Consider the following 14,222-nt stretch of genomic DNA (forward strand, 5'->3'; position numbering starts at 1 on the left):
TAGTGAATAAGATACAGTTCCTTGCTCTCATGGAGCCTATAATCTGGTTTATATCATCTCCTGTGTTTATATATATATATATTTTCAAGCACTCAACACATTGGATCATAACTGCTAAACTCCTCTAACTGAACTTCTATAACCTATATGGACCATTCAAATCCAGTATTATAGCAGTTTACAAACTTTACTGCACATTAGAACTACCTGGGTGACAGAGGAGATTTTGAAAGTCCTGACACCCAGGCCAAATTCCGTATCGATAAACCAGAGCCTCTGGAGTAGAATATAACATCAGAACTTTTTAAAGCTCCCAGGTCATTCCAATGTGCAGTCAAGTTTGGGAACTAAGGTGCTATACCACATATTCATTTGTTCAATCCCATATCCATGTGGGCCTTTACAACTTATGCTGTCTCCTCTGTCAAGAATATTACCCTGGTTTTCTCTAACCACTCATCTTTCTGAAATTTTACTTCCTTTTCTTGAAGCTTTTCTGATCATGCAAGTGGACACTGAACTACCTGAGCTATAGCTTTTCCAAAATACTCAGTTGTACCTTCATTTATACAATTATATTCTTTTTTTACTCTCCAGAACCTTATTTCATAACTATCTTTAATTACCAGTTATTTTAAGAACACCTAATATCCCTAACCAGATAACATCATTTCCAGCTGAGAAAGTGTCTTACATTTCTTTTGTGTCCCAAAGCGTTTAGCACAGCTCTAGTCAGTGAATGGATGACATTCAATAAACACTATTAACTTATCTGTCACTGCTTGATAAAGGACTGCATGCAGTAGTCTGAATACTCCCTTTTGGTTATTTATGTGGCTTTAAAAACAACTGAATCTCACAAAAATCATGTTGTGTAAAAGAAGTCAGACACAGAAAAATGTTTACGAATCATTCTATATATAGAAAGTTAAAGAGCCAGAAACACTAATCTGCGCATTAGAAGTCAGGACGCTGGCCACCTCTGAAAAGGAGGATAAGGGAAGTAATTGGTAGGAGGCAAGGAGAATGCTCTCAGGTACTGGTCACAGGGAAGTGTTGGTTTCATGGCTGTTTTCACCATATGGTAATTCACTGGGCTGTACACTAACCTGTGTACTTTCTTACAGATGTGTTTTATTTAGACAAAAAAGTTTTTAAAAAGCTAAGCACCACTTTAAAAATATGGATAACTATCTCCTTTCCTAAAATAAGCTTTTTCTTACAAAATTCACAAATTAAATCAAAGTGAATACATTAAAAAAATAAGAAAATGAAAAAAGAAAATGAACTATTTGTGAAATGGTCTAAAAATGAACATTAAAAAACTAAACTTTCAAACCACAGTTTGGTTAAGGTGGCAAAGACAAGTCTGAGGACATAAACGAAAAATAAACCTGATACTCTATGTCAGGTTGAAAAAAAGAAAAGTCACACCTGTACATCTAGTCTCCATTCAAGGCTGTGGTAACTGGGAAGGTCTGGTGCCAATTCACTCAGAATAGTTCTGATCTCCTTTCTGTTGTCCAGATAAAGCTGAAGCAACAATTTGTTCAATTCTTCAGAGAATCCCAGAACAAAGACGGAGTCTTGGAAATCCAGTTCAGAAATCTAAAAGTGAATCAAGTTTGATGGAACATCAAAATTTATTTTTGTCTAGTAAATGCTGAAATACTTGATATACACAAAAAAATATGATATCCCCTAATCCTTTTTTGTCTGGTAAAAGAAACAACACTCCTTAGTTAAAGGCAACCCTTGTCCACTATTCCAAATTCTGAATTTGTGATACATAAAAGTAAAAATAAGCAACAAATCCAGAAATAAACAAGTGGGACTACTTTCAAATTAAAAAGCTTCTGCACAGCAAAGGAAAGCACGAACAAAATAAAAAGGCTACCTGCTGAATGAGAGAAAATATTTGCAAATCATATATCTGATAAAGGGTTAATATCCAACAAATATAAAGAACTCATACCACTCAATAGCAAAACAACAATAACAAAAAAAGAATCCCATTAAATAATGGGCAGAAGATCTGAATAGACATTATCCAAAGAACACATAGAGATGGCCAATAGGCACATGAAAAGATGCTCAACATCATTAATCATCAGGGAAATGCAAATCAAAATCACAATGACGTAACACTGCACACCTGTTGGAATGGCTATTATCAAAAAGACAATAAACAACAAGTGTTGGTAGGGATGTGGAAAAGAGGGAACTCTTGTACACTGTTGGTGGGAATGTAAATTGGTGCAGCCACTATGGAAAGCACTATAGAGGTTCCTCAAAAATGAAAAATAGAACCACCATGTAATCTAGCAATTCCATTTCTGGGTATTTATCCAAAGAAAACAAAAACACAAACTTGAAGAGATGCATGCACACCCATGGTCACTGCAGAACTATTTTCAATGGCTAAGATACAGAAACAAAGTATCTACTGATAGATGAACAGACACAGAAATTGTGGTATACACAATGGAATATTACTTAGCCATAAAAAGGAATGAAATCTTGCCATTTGAAACAACATGGATGGGCCTTGAGGGTATTATGCTAGATGAATTAAGTCAGACAAAGACAAATACTGTATGATCTCTCTTACGTGTCACAACTAAAAACAAAAATAAAAACAAAACCACCAAACTCATGGAAACAGAACAGACAGGTGGTTGCCAGAAGCAGCGGGTAGGAGGTGGCAGAAATAGGCAAACGGGGTCAAAAGGTTTGAAAAAAACAAAGCCTTAGTGAGAGAATGAGGACTTCTGGTTTGGGTGAATCCTAGTGGGATACTCAGATGCTGTATGGACATAGAGAAATCATATATTTGGCCAGGAAATGAAGTGGGAGAGAAGGGCAAGGGGACAGTTTTTGGCTATCCAATGGGACGGTGTTATTGGGAACCAAGCAGTCCTAACATAGCACTGACCCTTGTTTGGTTAAAAGGAAGCTGCCAACAGCAGCCTTGCTTTTACTTTCTTGTTGGATGACTGAAGTGGGGAGGGGATAAAAAGGTAGAGAAAGTATAGTCTTTCTCTTCGTTCCTCTCCCTTTCATTGTATTCACCTCAGCCACTTTAACACTCTACTTCCCTTGCTCTTTTCCAATTTCTGCACACCACCCTTTTTTTTTCTTTCAAGTTTGTTAATGTCCTTAGACTTGTTTCTGTGCTACCACGTGAGATCAGACAATGAAGGTCATCTTTGTGGCTTGTTTATAATAGCATAGGCTTGGGGATTTTATCCCTTCAACAAATATTTTCTGAGATCCTCTTATCAGATAGGTACTGTGCTAAGACGACAGAGCTGAACAAAACAAATGGGCTCATTGCCTTCATGGAGGAGCTTATAGTCCTTGGGGCCAGGCAGGTTAGGTTAGCTGACCAATCACGCCAAATGGTCTACCAGAGGATTCAACTGAAGAACAGGAAGTTAGAGATCCATTCTCAGGAGGAGAGCTGCTTCGAAAGCTCTGGATAGGGTCAGAAAGGATCACTTAGGGCCGCAAAAAATGAGTTCCTCATATCAATTAATGGAACATGGATTTATGGGACAAGGCATTTCTTATGGACCACCTGTATGTGTAACATTTTAGGAAGCCTGACAAAAGGGATCTATAAAAAATATTTTTATGCAGTTGTTCATAACCACTCAATCTAATTTTTAGGGTGAAAATGTCATAACTCAGGTAAGCCACACTGCATCTTTTATCACTTCCAGACTTAGAATTCGCTATCAAAATGATGAGAATCTAGTGTAGTTTCTCAAATTTACCTGATCTTAAGAATCATCTGAAGCACCTTCAAAAAATATTAATTCTCAAGCCCCTCCCCTGGAAAGCCTGATTCAATAGGTTTGAGTTAGGAATCAGGAATGTTAACAAGGGTCACATGTGACTCTCACAAAAAGGCAAGTTTGAGAAATAAATACTAGAAGGGATAATATGTAAATTAAGTCCACCCATGTAGCCAGTTGTAATTTTTCAAACATTTTTTTCTATCAAGAGCATACAGAAACAAAGACTGGTAAAAGATCCCTCAGCTAATATTAAGGGGAAAATCATAACTTAAAAAAGAGGAAAAAAATATTTATTAAAGTATAAAAAGAATTGCAAAAATGCCCAGTTTTCTCTCCTATTCTCCAACAAGCCAGATACTGCTAATATACAGAAATTAAATCATTTCATTCTCCCTCCTCTTAGGATACATACTAGTAGATGCTTAAATAACATGCAGAATTAGAGGCAATTCTAATTTATCCTAATAAGAGGTATTCACACCAGCATCACATTATAGTCAAATTGTTTAGGCAGGGCTTCCCTAAACCAATTATAATCCAATAATAACATTATTGAAATAAGCAAATCCTGCCTGGACTGATGTAGAGTATACTGAACATTTATACGGTCCCAATAATACAAAACAGTCCACAAAAGCCCTTACCATGAGCTTTGAGCTTTCAGTGAGAAGGTATATTAATCCTTCCACACCATGTTGGACTGTGTCACTACTCACACTGAGTTTTCCTGAAAAAGAGGGAAAATGAGCAAATAAATTATATGGCATTTTTTCTTTTATTCAAACTCTTAAGAATAAATATTACCCATTATTCCATGTTTTCAAACATTGCAATAAAAACTAATGAGTTGGTAACAGCCTCTTGTTCATTCTCCACTCGCAGCCAAATGCCTTCAGTATTTCCCACCACATAACCTTTTCTACAAAATGCAGACCCCTGGAGACAATATCAGGGGTACAGTTCTTCTTTGAGAGGGCAGCTGCTTCAAGCCTGGCAGAAAGGTCAATGTCAAAAACCACCCCTCGTCCGTCCGGGGGGTAAAATACCTAAGCAAAAGTACATTAGTCTGAACTAATAACTAAACACTTGCATATTTATGGTTCACCCATCTATTCTACACACTTGGGTGCATTTAAGCATCATATCTCTGGCAGATGATACACGTGGGAAAATCAACTTAAAACAAGCTTTAAAAAACTCACAATACTTAGGGGACAGCAGGATTTACGCCCTGACTGAAGAGCGCTTCTGGTTTTATTCTGCCACAATGCGAGTAAGACCCTTAGAATCGCAATAACCCTTTACAGGACGACAGAGAATGGCCCGCCCTTCCCCACGCAGCTGGCGGGGCTGCGCCTCTCCCCATCTTACTGGCAGCGCCTTCGTAGATCTTGGGGTTCGAGCCTCGTCTCAGGAACTCCACCGCAATTCGCCCAAACTCGGCGACCACTGCAACGGAAGCCAGGAGACCATGAGCGCCAAGCGCTCCTCCGACCCCCTCCCCAGACCGCAGACCACCACCCTCCGCCGCCGCGGCCCCTGACCCGCGCTGTCCACTTGCGGCAGGAAGGCTAGGTGCTCCTTATGCTCCTCCGACAGGTCCAGCAGCATCTTTGCTGGGCCGCTGATCTCACCCGGCAGCGCTGACCCCGCCCTCACCACTTCCGGGGCCTGTGTCCAAGCGTAAAGAGGATCCGGCGCCTCAGAGTCCCAAGCTTTCGGTTCCGGCCTACCGCCGTCCTCACTCAAACGCGTTCCGCGGTGCATGCTGGGGTCAGAAGATTGAGTTCGCAAGTCAGATGTGGGCGTAAGACGCTATGCTCTGTGGAAGATGAAAAATTTAAATATCGACACGCCCGTTTGTGGCGCTTACATTAATAATATAAATAGCTAACTGTGTTAAGCACTATGCCAGGAACGGTTCTTGTATTTAATATATTAATTTATTCACAAGAACCCTGTGAGGTAAGTACCGTTATTGTTACCATTAGAGATAAGGAAACTGAGAGGTTAAGCAACTGAAAGTAACTTTTATAGAGCTGTTAGCTTGCACAGAGCTTTTCTATATGCTGTCTTACTTGATTTATCTCATTTAATGCGCTCAACTGCCATGACATCGTTCGTACAGATACGGGTCGTTTGAACAGCGTGGGTCATCGTTTGTACAGATGAAGAATCGAAGCTCCAAAGATTACGTTACAAGCCAGTGACAGAGCTGGAAGAGGAAGGTCATCCCTTGATCATCTGCTCCAAAACCCATCATTCTACACAGCAGGCTGAAAGCTGAAGATTTGTAACAAGTTCTGTGAGTGATTATAAATTAGGATAAAGATGATGATGAAGATGACAATGACCGATGCTTGCAGGGTTCAGAACAATGTCTTTATTTTTATGTGTTGAGAGCAGTTTGAGAATTTGGTTCCTTTTCAACATGCTCTTCTTACCTTCTCTGGTTCAAATATGAGAGACTACAGAATTGCTGATTGATAGGAATACGACTCTTCAAATCTTACATTCATGGTGGAGGAGGAGGGGTGCGGTGAAAGAGAGAGAGGCAGAGAAAGACTTCACATCTATTGTTATATGTAGGGATCGAGACAACTTTCTATGCTCCAAGTCTCCAAGTGAAAATTGAAAGAGTTTTTCAGCTCTGCTCTCTGTGTCGACCTCATCCCTCACATCTGACTGAAATTGAAATAGCCACTGGGACACAGAAGAGCACAAGTCCTTTAACTTGTTAGCTAGGTCTTGAAGCAGCATTTGCAGAGAGAGCACAATTTTTGCTTAGACTATAAGTTGCAGATCAACAAAAATGGCATTTTCTGAAGAAGTTTTTATTCATACATTATTGAGAAAATGTCCACTATATAGGGAATAAGGAATGCTGAAATGAATTTACAAATAGGTACAATATTATGCCAATCTGATACAGCATTTCTCCCCTGTGATCTCAGGGCCTGAAGGGGCGCGGGGCAGTGAAGGTAGGGAATAGGGAGAAATAGAATGGAATGGTCAAGGAAGGGTGGTCAAAAAGCCAAGTTATAACTGGGGGAAACCAGACTGGGAGTTAAAACTCCCTTGTATAGGGTGACTTTCTGTTACCAAATGTCATGTAGTTGTTTAGAGGTAATTACCTGAGTGAAAAATCAAAAGCCTAGATTCCAGATCTGGCTCTGACACTTACTACCTGTAGGGCCTCCAACAAGTTGTTTTTAAATGTTATAAACTTAGCCTCTTCATTTGTAAAACGGATATTTTAATTATAACTGTCCTTCTGTGCCATGCAGAGCTGCTATGATACTCAGATGAATTAGTAAATTCCTATTAAGAAACTGATTATGATAGTTAGATTAAACAATAAACTATCATTAAGCAATTGAATGATTTGTAAACAGAAACATTTATATTTTCTAGGAGCAGGTTTTATGTGCACAAATCATTGAGAATTCTGTGTGCATGATCATCCTAAAATTCATTCATTTAATTCAACGAATATTTATAGAGCAGTTACTCAAAGGTTCAAGCATATGCTATGCCTTGGCAATTTGGAGAAGAATGAAAAATTGTCCTTGCCCTCTAGGAGATGACAGTAAAATGAAGGAGACAGTTAAGTAATTTCAGTACAGTGTGATGAGTTGTAATCCATGAGAAATGAACAACGTGACCTGGAAGCAAAGAGAAGGTGACAGCTAACTTTGATTTCAATAAGATTCAGGCTTAGAACACAATATCCTGTCTATGCCAATATTAATGCTTTACAACTATATATTACTGTAAGAATATAAGATTTTAAAGTCACTTCATGCTATCTTATTTCTAGGGCTAAAATGAAGAAGGAATAAATACTCTGTATTTTTTCAGGTAATCCTGGCAGGGAATAAAGCTTCATATCTGTTGTCCTCTCACAGTCTCTCCTCATCATCCTCTGCCTCATCCACCTTCCTTTCCCCTCACATTTCCCACATTCCTTTCTCCTTTGGCATTCCAGCCCCAGAATCTTTGTACCAAGCCTGCCTGCTTTCCTTCCTTCCTCCCTTCCTTCCTTCCTTCCTTCCTTCCTTCCTTCCTTCCTTCCTTCCTTCCTTTTTTCTTGGTTCTTTTGCACTAAGCATTTCTTTGGTTGTGTCTCAATGATATGTGAAATAGTATCATCCCTGCAAGGAAGTGCAGTTCAGTTCAGCATACTGTCAAGGGGAAGGTGGCATGGTGACATCCATCACTCACGTGAACTGCCTTCTCCTGAGTCTGAGGCTGGCACCAAATGCAAGAATTAGCTCCTGAGATTTTTTTTTCATTATTTTAGTTAACTTTTTCAATTGGGTTATAAAATGCATATAAGAAAATGGTACAGATTTTAAAAAAAAATCTATTGAATTTTCTCAAATTGAACACACCTATTAACCCAGATCAAGAAAGAGAAAATTACCAGTGCCACAAAATCTCTGCTGTGCCCTCTTCCAGCACTGTCCTCTCTTACCAGCTCTACAATGACCTGATCCTATATACATGCCACCTTACAACATCTCGTTAGCATCATCTTTGTAGTTTCTTTTGCATTAACCTTCTATGTGCTCCAACCCCATTGTATCAAACTAGAAATCTAAAGATATTTTTTAATGAGCTTTAGATTTTAGGTGCCTCTGACTATTGTAACAGAATCTGTCTTTAAAATCTTTCTAGCAAATAGCATCAAAAATGTAAAATATTTAAGAAAACATTTGACAAGTGACTTGTAATACCTCTACACTAAAATCTAAAAGACATTGATGAGAGGAACCAAGAAAGACTTACATACATGGGGATATATACCATGGATTGAGAAATATATCATGGATTACAAGATTTATTATTATTAAGATGTCAGTTGTGACCAATCAAAATCCCAACAGGCTTTTTAAATAGAGAATGACAACTTTATTTAATAATCTATTTGGAAATGCAAAGGACTGAGAATAGCCAAAACAAACTAGGAGAAAGAAGAACAAAGTTGCAGTATTCATACTACCTGATTTCAAGACCCACTGTAAAGCTACAACAATTAATACAGTGCAGTATTAGTATAAGGAAAAGTGAATAGTTCAGTGGAACAGAATACAAAGTCTGAAAATAGATCTATACATATTATTGTAAATTAATTTCTGACAAAGGTGCTAAGATATTCAATGGGGGAAAGGAAAATCTTTTCAACAACTTGTACTAGAATAATTTGATAAACTGACAAAAAAGAATTTTGACTCTCAACTCCTATCACATACACAAAAATAATTCAGGAGAAATTATAGACCTAACATAAGAACTAAAACTGTGAAACATCTAGAAGAAAACATATGAGAATATTTTCACAACTTTGGGGTAGTCAGAGATTTCTTAGAGAAGAAGCAGAAAGCATGAATCATAAAAGAAAAAGATGAAAAGTTTTACTTCATCAAAGTTTAAAACTTTCATTCATCAAAAGACACCAATAATAAAATGAAAAAGAGAGCCATAGACTGGGAAAAAATATTTGCAATACACATATTTGACAAATAACTTGTATCATGAGTATATAAAAATCTCTAATAAACTAATAATTAAAAGATAAACAACACAATTTTTTCAATGGGCAAAAGACTTGAATTGACACTTCACCAGAGAGAATGTACAAATGGCCAATATGCACACAAAAAAGCATTCAAAATTACTAGTCATCAAGGAAATGCAAATTAAAACCACAATGAGATATCACTTCAAACCCATTAGAATAACTAAAAATCAAATGTACTAAAGACACCAAATTTTGGTGATTATGTAAAGCAACCAGAACACTTGCATATCTTTGGCGTAAGTATAAAATTGTAATACCACTTTGGAGAACTGTTAGTCAATTTTTTATAATGTTAAATATACATTTACCCTATTATCTAACTATCCCTAGGTGTTTGCACAAAAGAAATGAAAGCATATGTCCAGAAAAAGACATTTATAATAATGTTTAAGGAAATTTTATTCACAATATCACAAAACTGGAGACAACCCAAATGTACATACATTTGAATAGATGAACTATGGTGTGTCCACACAATGGAATACTACTCAATAGTAAAAAAGATCTAAGGACGATCTGTATGGAGGAAGTACAGATATTAGCATTATTAGACCTGGACTGTAAAGTAGCTATGAGTAAAATGTCCAAAACATTAAATGACAGATGAAGAATTTTGTCAGAGAAGTAGAAACTATTAAAAAAAAAGAAATTAACAAATTAGAAAGCAAATATATAATTAATTAAATTAATTAAAAAAAAGTTCACTGTAGAAAACGAATAAAACTAGTAAAATTGTTAAAATTATTACAATACTGACTATTCATGACAAAAATAAAAATAGAGAGGGCAAAAGATACTAGTATCAGGAATGAAAAAAGGGATATTACTACATAGAGAAAAAAGGAAAGAAAAGAATGTACTACTAATACATGCAACAATGTAGATTAATCTCAAAAGATTAAGTTGAGCAAAATAACCCAGATACAAAAGTGAACAACTGCGTGATTCCTTTGATTGGGAAATGTTATGCATGGAGTTAAAAGATCAGAATAGTGTTTGCTTACAGGGATTAGGATAGACTTAGATAGAAGCTTGAAGGAACTTTCTGGGCTAATGGAAGTGTTGACATCCTGACCAGAATATTAGTTACATGGATGTATACATTCAAAGCCATTGAATCTTATGTTTAAGATCTTTGCAATTCACTGTATGTAAACTCTACCTCAATTTAAAAAAAAATAGAAAGCAATGTTTGAGAAGAAATTCAAAAGATGTCTGAGACCAGTACTAGACTTAGATGATATTTGTAAGTTTCCTAAGAACTTTCTCCATACAGAATTTTTAAATTAATTTTTTACTATGTACTACATTCACATGGTTTGAAAAACAAACAGCATTTTAAAACAAATCCCAGGAAAGCAAAACAAAAACAAATGCCCTAAATTTTCACTTAGGGTGGTAGAGTCCAAGAAAACATGGTATTAAATATTAAATATTCTGTTGTAGTATTAGAATTGTTATTAGAAATTCCAGCATTAGAGCTTTTATTAGAAATATTAGCATTAGAACTAGAGGTTTTATTTGACCAAGTCTTCGCCCAAACTGAGGTTGCCATGACTTTTCAAAGCACAATTTCCGGAGGATTTTCACATGACATCAGGCCTCCTTGGGTAGTCAGGTGAGAAATACTGTTTTTGGCTAGGGCTGTTGCTATTCTTAACTGCTGAAGCCATCGTTTCTCTTTAAAGGCACTGCAAGAGAAAAGACATAATTTATAAGGAGGTCCAATTTTGTCTCCATTTATAGTTGAAATGATGGAAATCTTAAGGTTGATTTTATAGCTGTGGCTAGTTTATCTTGTTATATGAGTTAGGCTGTAAAATAGGAAAAAGGAATCTTTCTAAAACACTCTTCTTTTTGAAGCAGAGGGGATGATATTTTCCCAAGGCAAGACTAGAAATATAGCACCCACAACTAGAAACAGAAAGCCACTCAGTGTCATAGAATTCTCTGGTTTGAAACTCTTTTTTTAATCTGTCCCCCCTCAAACATCCCTATACATCATATAGTCCCTGACCTCTTCTCCGTCTCCTCCTTGTTCCCCACCAAAAACACACTTTTCTTCATGGACAAGATACTAGATATTTTGATAGACTTTAACTAAAATGCAATGAAACAATGTTTTGTGATAGTTATTCTCTGGCTGTATACTAATAAAAACCTAAATTTGAATGCAATTACTCCTACTTTGTAAGATGCAAATGTAATTTTCTACAGAGGGGTTTTACATTTCCTTGAATGTTGGGGTCCTCCACAATTCTATCCTTTTGCCTTCCTCTGTGTCTGTACCCTCATCCTGGGAGGCTGTATTTACTAATTGCTTGAACTCTCCTATTCAGGACTCCCAAATCCCAACCTTTCTTAAAAGATGCATATCTCTAATTATCAAATTAAAATCATTTGATAACTGGAAATCCCACCGATGCTTCCAATTTTTGTGTCTTTTATCTTCTTCCTAAACTTGTCCCCTTCAACATCCTTGCTCTACATGGTTACTTTGCTATCTTCATCATCTCCAAAGCCGGAAACAAAACTCATTCCCTCTTCTCTATCCACTTCTATGCCCAATTAGTGATCACATTTTGTAGATTATTCCAAACAGATTTCTGCTGCACCTTCTGATTTGTTTTCTTCCCCCCTCAAACGCTCCCTTGCTCTGACAGTCCCCGACAAATAGACCCCTTATCAAGAGGAGTTTGGGGAGAGTTACTCCTACATCACAAGTGGGGTTTAATGATATAACCAAGCCAAGCAGTTTTATTTATTCCCTGTATTCACTTCCTAAGGCTGATGCAAGCACCCTTATCAACCACAGTGGTGTAAACTTGTGGCAAGAGTCCCCTGCCCCATCCCTGGTACTTTTTATCAAAACAAAACAAAACAAAATAACACAGAGAGCTCTGCTTTTATCAGGAGCACAAGAGCCCATCAGAGGCACCATTGGGGACTGCCATCTCTTCTCAGTTCACTCAGAACTCTCAGCCTTCTTGACCAGTATTCCACATTTGAATCTTCACTCAGCTGACTTCTAAATTACATAAACCTCACTGGAATCAGACAATAAGCAATAAAGGAGACAGTTTTCTGGATACACCTTGGAAATATTCTTTGACCTGTATAAAGCTTACACTATCTTCTGAGGAATGAGATTCAGTCTGGCCTTAGTCATTGACATCTCTGCACCAGCCACATGCACTCACCAACCCAAACCCACATTATACTTGATCTGAGCTAACTGCAGCAATATACTCTCTTTGAGTCAACCCTCAGAGGGATATTTTCATGAATCTAAAGGTGGAGTTCCTGAGTGATATGTGGTCCAGAAGGTGCTCTCATGTGATGCCAGAGGGGATGTCTGGTCCTCCATTTGGGAGATTACCCTTCCCTCACAATTAGGAATATCTGATGGACCCACTCTGACCCAGTTTCCCTGGGTTATCATCTTGAAGGATTAATTAGATTCTTCCCCATCGCCTGGCTAAGATACTAGCTTGATGATGGTAGACCCATCATTAAGCTAGTGCATGTCCTCTCCTCACGTTGGTGTCTTTTTGGCACAAGAGTTGTACTGGTCTTTTAGTGGTAAGTGCTCAGACCACCTGGCTGCCTGACTTGAAGGGCAACTTCAGGTGGACATGGGTGCTTTCATGACTCCTATGAGGGGACATGAGCCAGACTAGAAAGAGCTGTGCAGGGACATGACGCCTCCAGGTCCCCCCATCCCCTCCACAGCCCACCGACAGAGGGACATGGCCAAATCCTGGGAAAGATGCTGTGGGAAGGAGAGAAAACAGATGGGAAAGCAGTAGAGTGTGCAAATAGAGGGAGGAGAAAAATGTTGGTAAAAGAGGAAGAATTGGGAAAGAAGATTTGCTAGGAGTACCTGCCAGAAGGAGTGTACAGACTGACCCCTGCCCCTTCTATGAGCCTCCCTTCTGCACCAACCTCTTTCTTGAATGAGAAAGTTACCCAGCGGCTCCCCTCTCAACCTGGAAATTGCTTCCCCTTGATAAATCCAATCCTTATGAAATATACCTAGAGAACAGCAGGCTAGTATAACGGCTTGGGAAAGCTATTTGGAAGTGTTTACTGAAGCTAATCCTTGACCTAGCAATTCCATTCCAGAGTCAAGTGAAATGAATGCAAATGTCCATCAAACCTCAAATACAAGAATAATCATATAATTTTATTCAAAATAGCCCCAAATTAGAAATAATGCAAAGGCCCATCAATAGGAGAATTGATAAATACATTAAGATATAGAATACTACATAGGAATGGATAATACACAGAAATAAGAAGGATCAATACACACAAAAGCATGAATGAATCTCATAGTCAATGCATTGAGCAAAAAGCCAGACATGAAAGATACCTAACAAAAGTCAAGATACTTGCAAAAGTCAAGAACAGGCAAAACTAAGCTCACTGATAGAGATCAGAATAATGGTTATATCTGGGAGGAGTTACTGTCTGGCAAAGGGCATGAAGGAACTTTGGGGGTTGCTAGAAGTATTTTGCATCTGATCTGAGTGGTGATAACATGGATGTATGCAAATTTAAAATTCAAAAAGCCATACATAGGACATTAGCATTCCTTATGCATTTAACTATATATTTCACAACTCAACTTCTCCCCAAAAAGCACTACACACAATAGACATCGGCAGTCTTTCACCCAAAACTATATACATGCTGCTCACCTTAACCACAGATGCTTTTGCACATTTCAATTCTGCGTAGCCCTGTACTGGGCAATAATAAACACTTTTGGATGTTTGAAAAATAAACTCATTTTAATGTGCATCTGTTGATAAAACTAATCAGTATTTCCT

At 37.7% G+C, this 14,222-nt stretch overlaps 2 protein-coding genes and 1 long non-coding RNA gene across 8 annotated transcripts in view; 1 reads left to right on the top strand and 2 right to left on the bottom strand.

The window, feature by feature from the left end:
• COMMD2 (COMM domain containing 2) overlaps positions 1–5,502 on the bottom strand; it is a 44,785-nt gene extending 39,283 nt beyond the window's left edge. For all 6 annotated transcript variants that reach the window (XR_012071694.1, XM_072958976.1, XM_072958968.1 and 3 more), the window contains exons 1-4: positions 5,348–5,502; positions 5,175–5,252; positions 4,448–4,530; positions 1,435–1,608 (exon numbers count right to left, since the gene is read on the bottom strand). Coding sequence is in view for 5 of the 6 variants with exons in the window: in XM_072958976.1 (XP_072815077.1) it covers positions 1,435–1,608; positions 4,448–4,530; positions 5,175–5,252; positions 5,348–5,414 (402 nt within the window). In the remaining variant the exon portion in view is untranslated. The remainder of the gene's footprint in view (positions 1–1,434; positions 1,609–4,447; positions 4,531–5,174; positions 5,253–5,347) is intronic.
• A 99-nt stretch (positions 5,503–5,601) lies between these two features.
• On the top strand, positions 5,602–7,668 carry LOC140695873 (uncharacterized). Its single transcript, XR_012071708.1, has 2 exons — positions 5,602–5,768; positions 5,932–7,668. It is a non-coding gene; the product is annotated as an uncharacterized lncRNA (long non-coding RNA).
• Positions 7,669–10,629: 2,961 nt separating this feature from the next.
• ANKUB1 (ankyrin repeat and ubiquitin domain containing 1) overlaps positions 10,630–14,222 on the bottom strand; it is a 29,011-nt gene continuing 25,418 nt past the window's right edge. The window contains exon 6 of the mRNA XM_006202796.4: positions 10,630–11,078. Within this exon, the coding sequence (XP_006202858.2) occupies positions 10,949–11,078 (130 nt within the window). The 3' untranslated portion in view covers positions 10,630–10,948. The remainder of the gene's footprint in view (positions 11,079–14,222) is intronic.

This window comes from Vicugna pacos, chromosome 1, assembly GCF_048564905.1.
Source record: "Vicugna pacos chromosome 1, VicPac4, whole genome shotgun sequence".
NCBI classification, from domain to species: Eukaryota; Metazoa; Chordata; class Mammalia; order Artiodactyla; family Camelidae; genus Vicugna; species Vicugna pacos.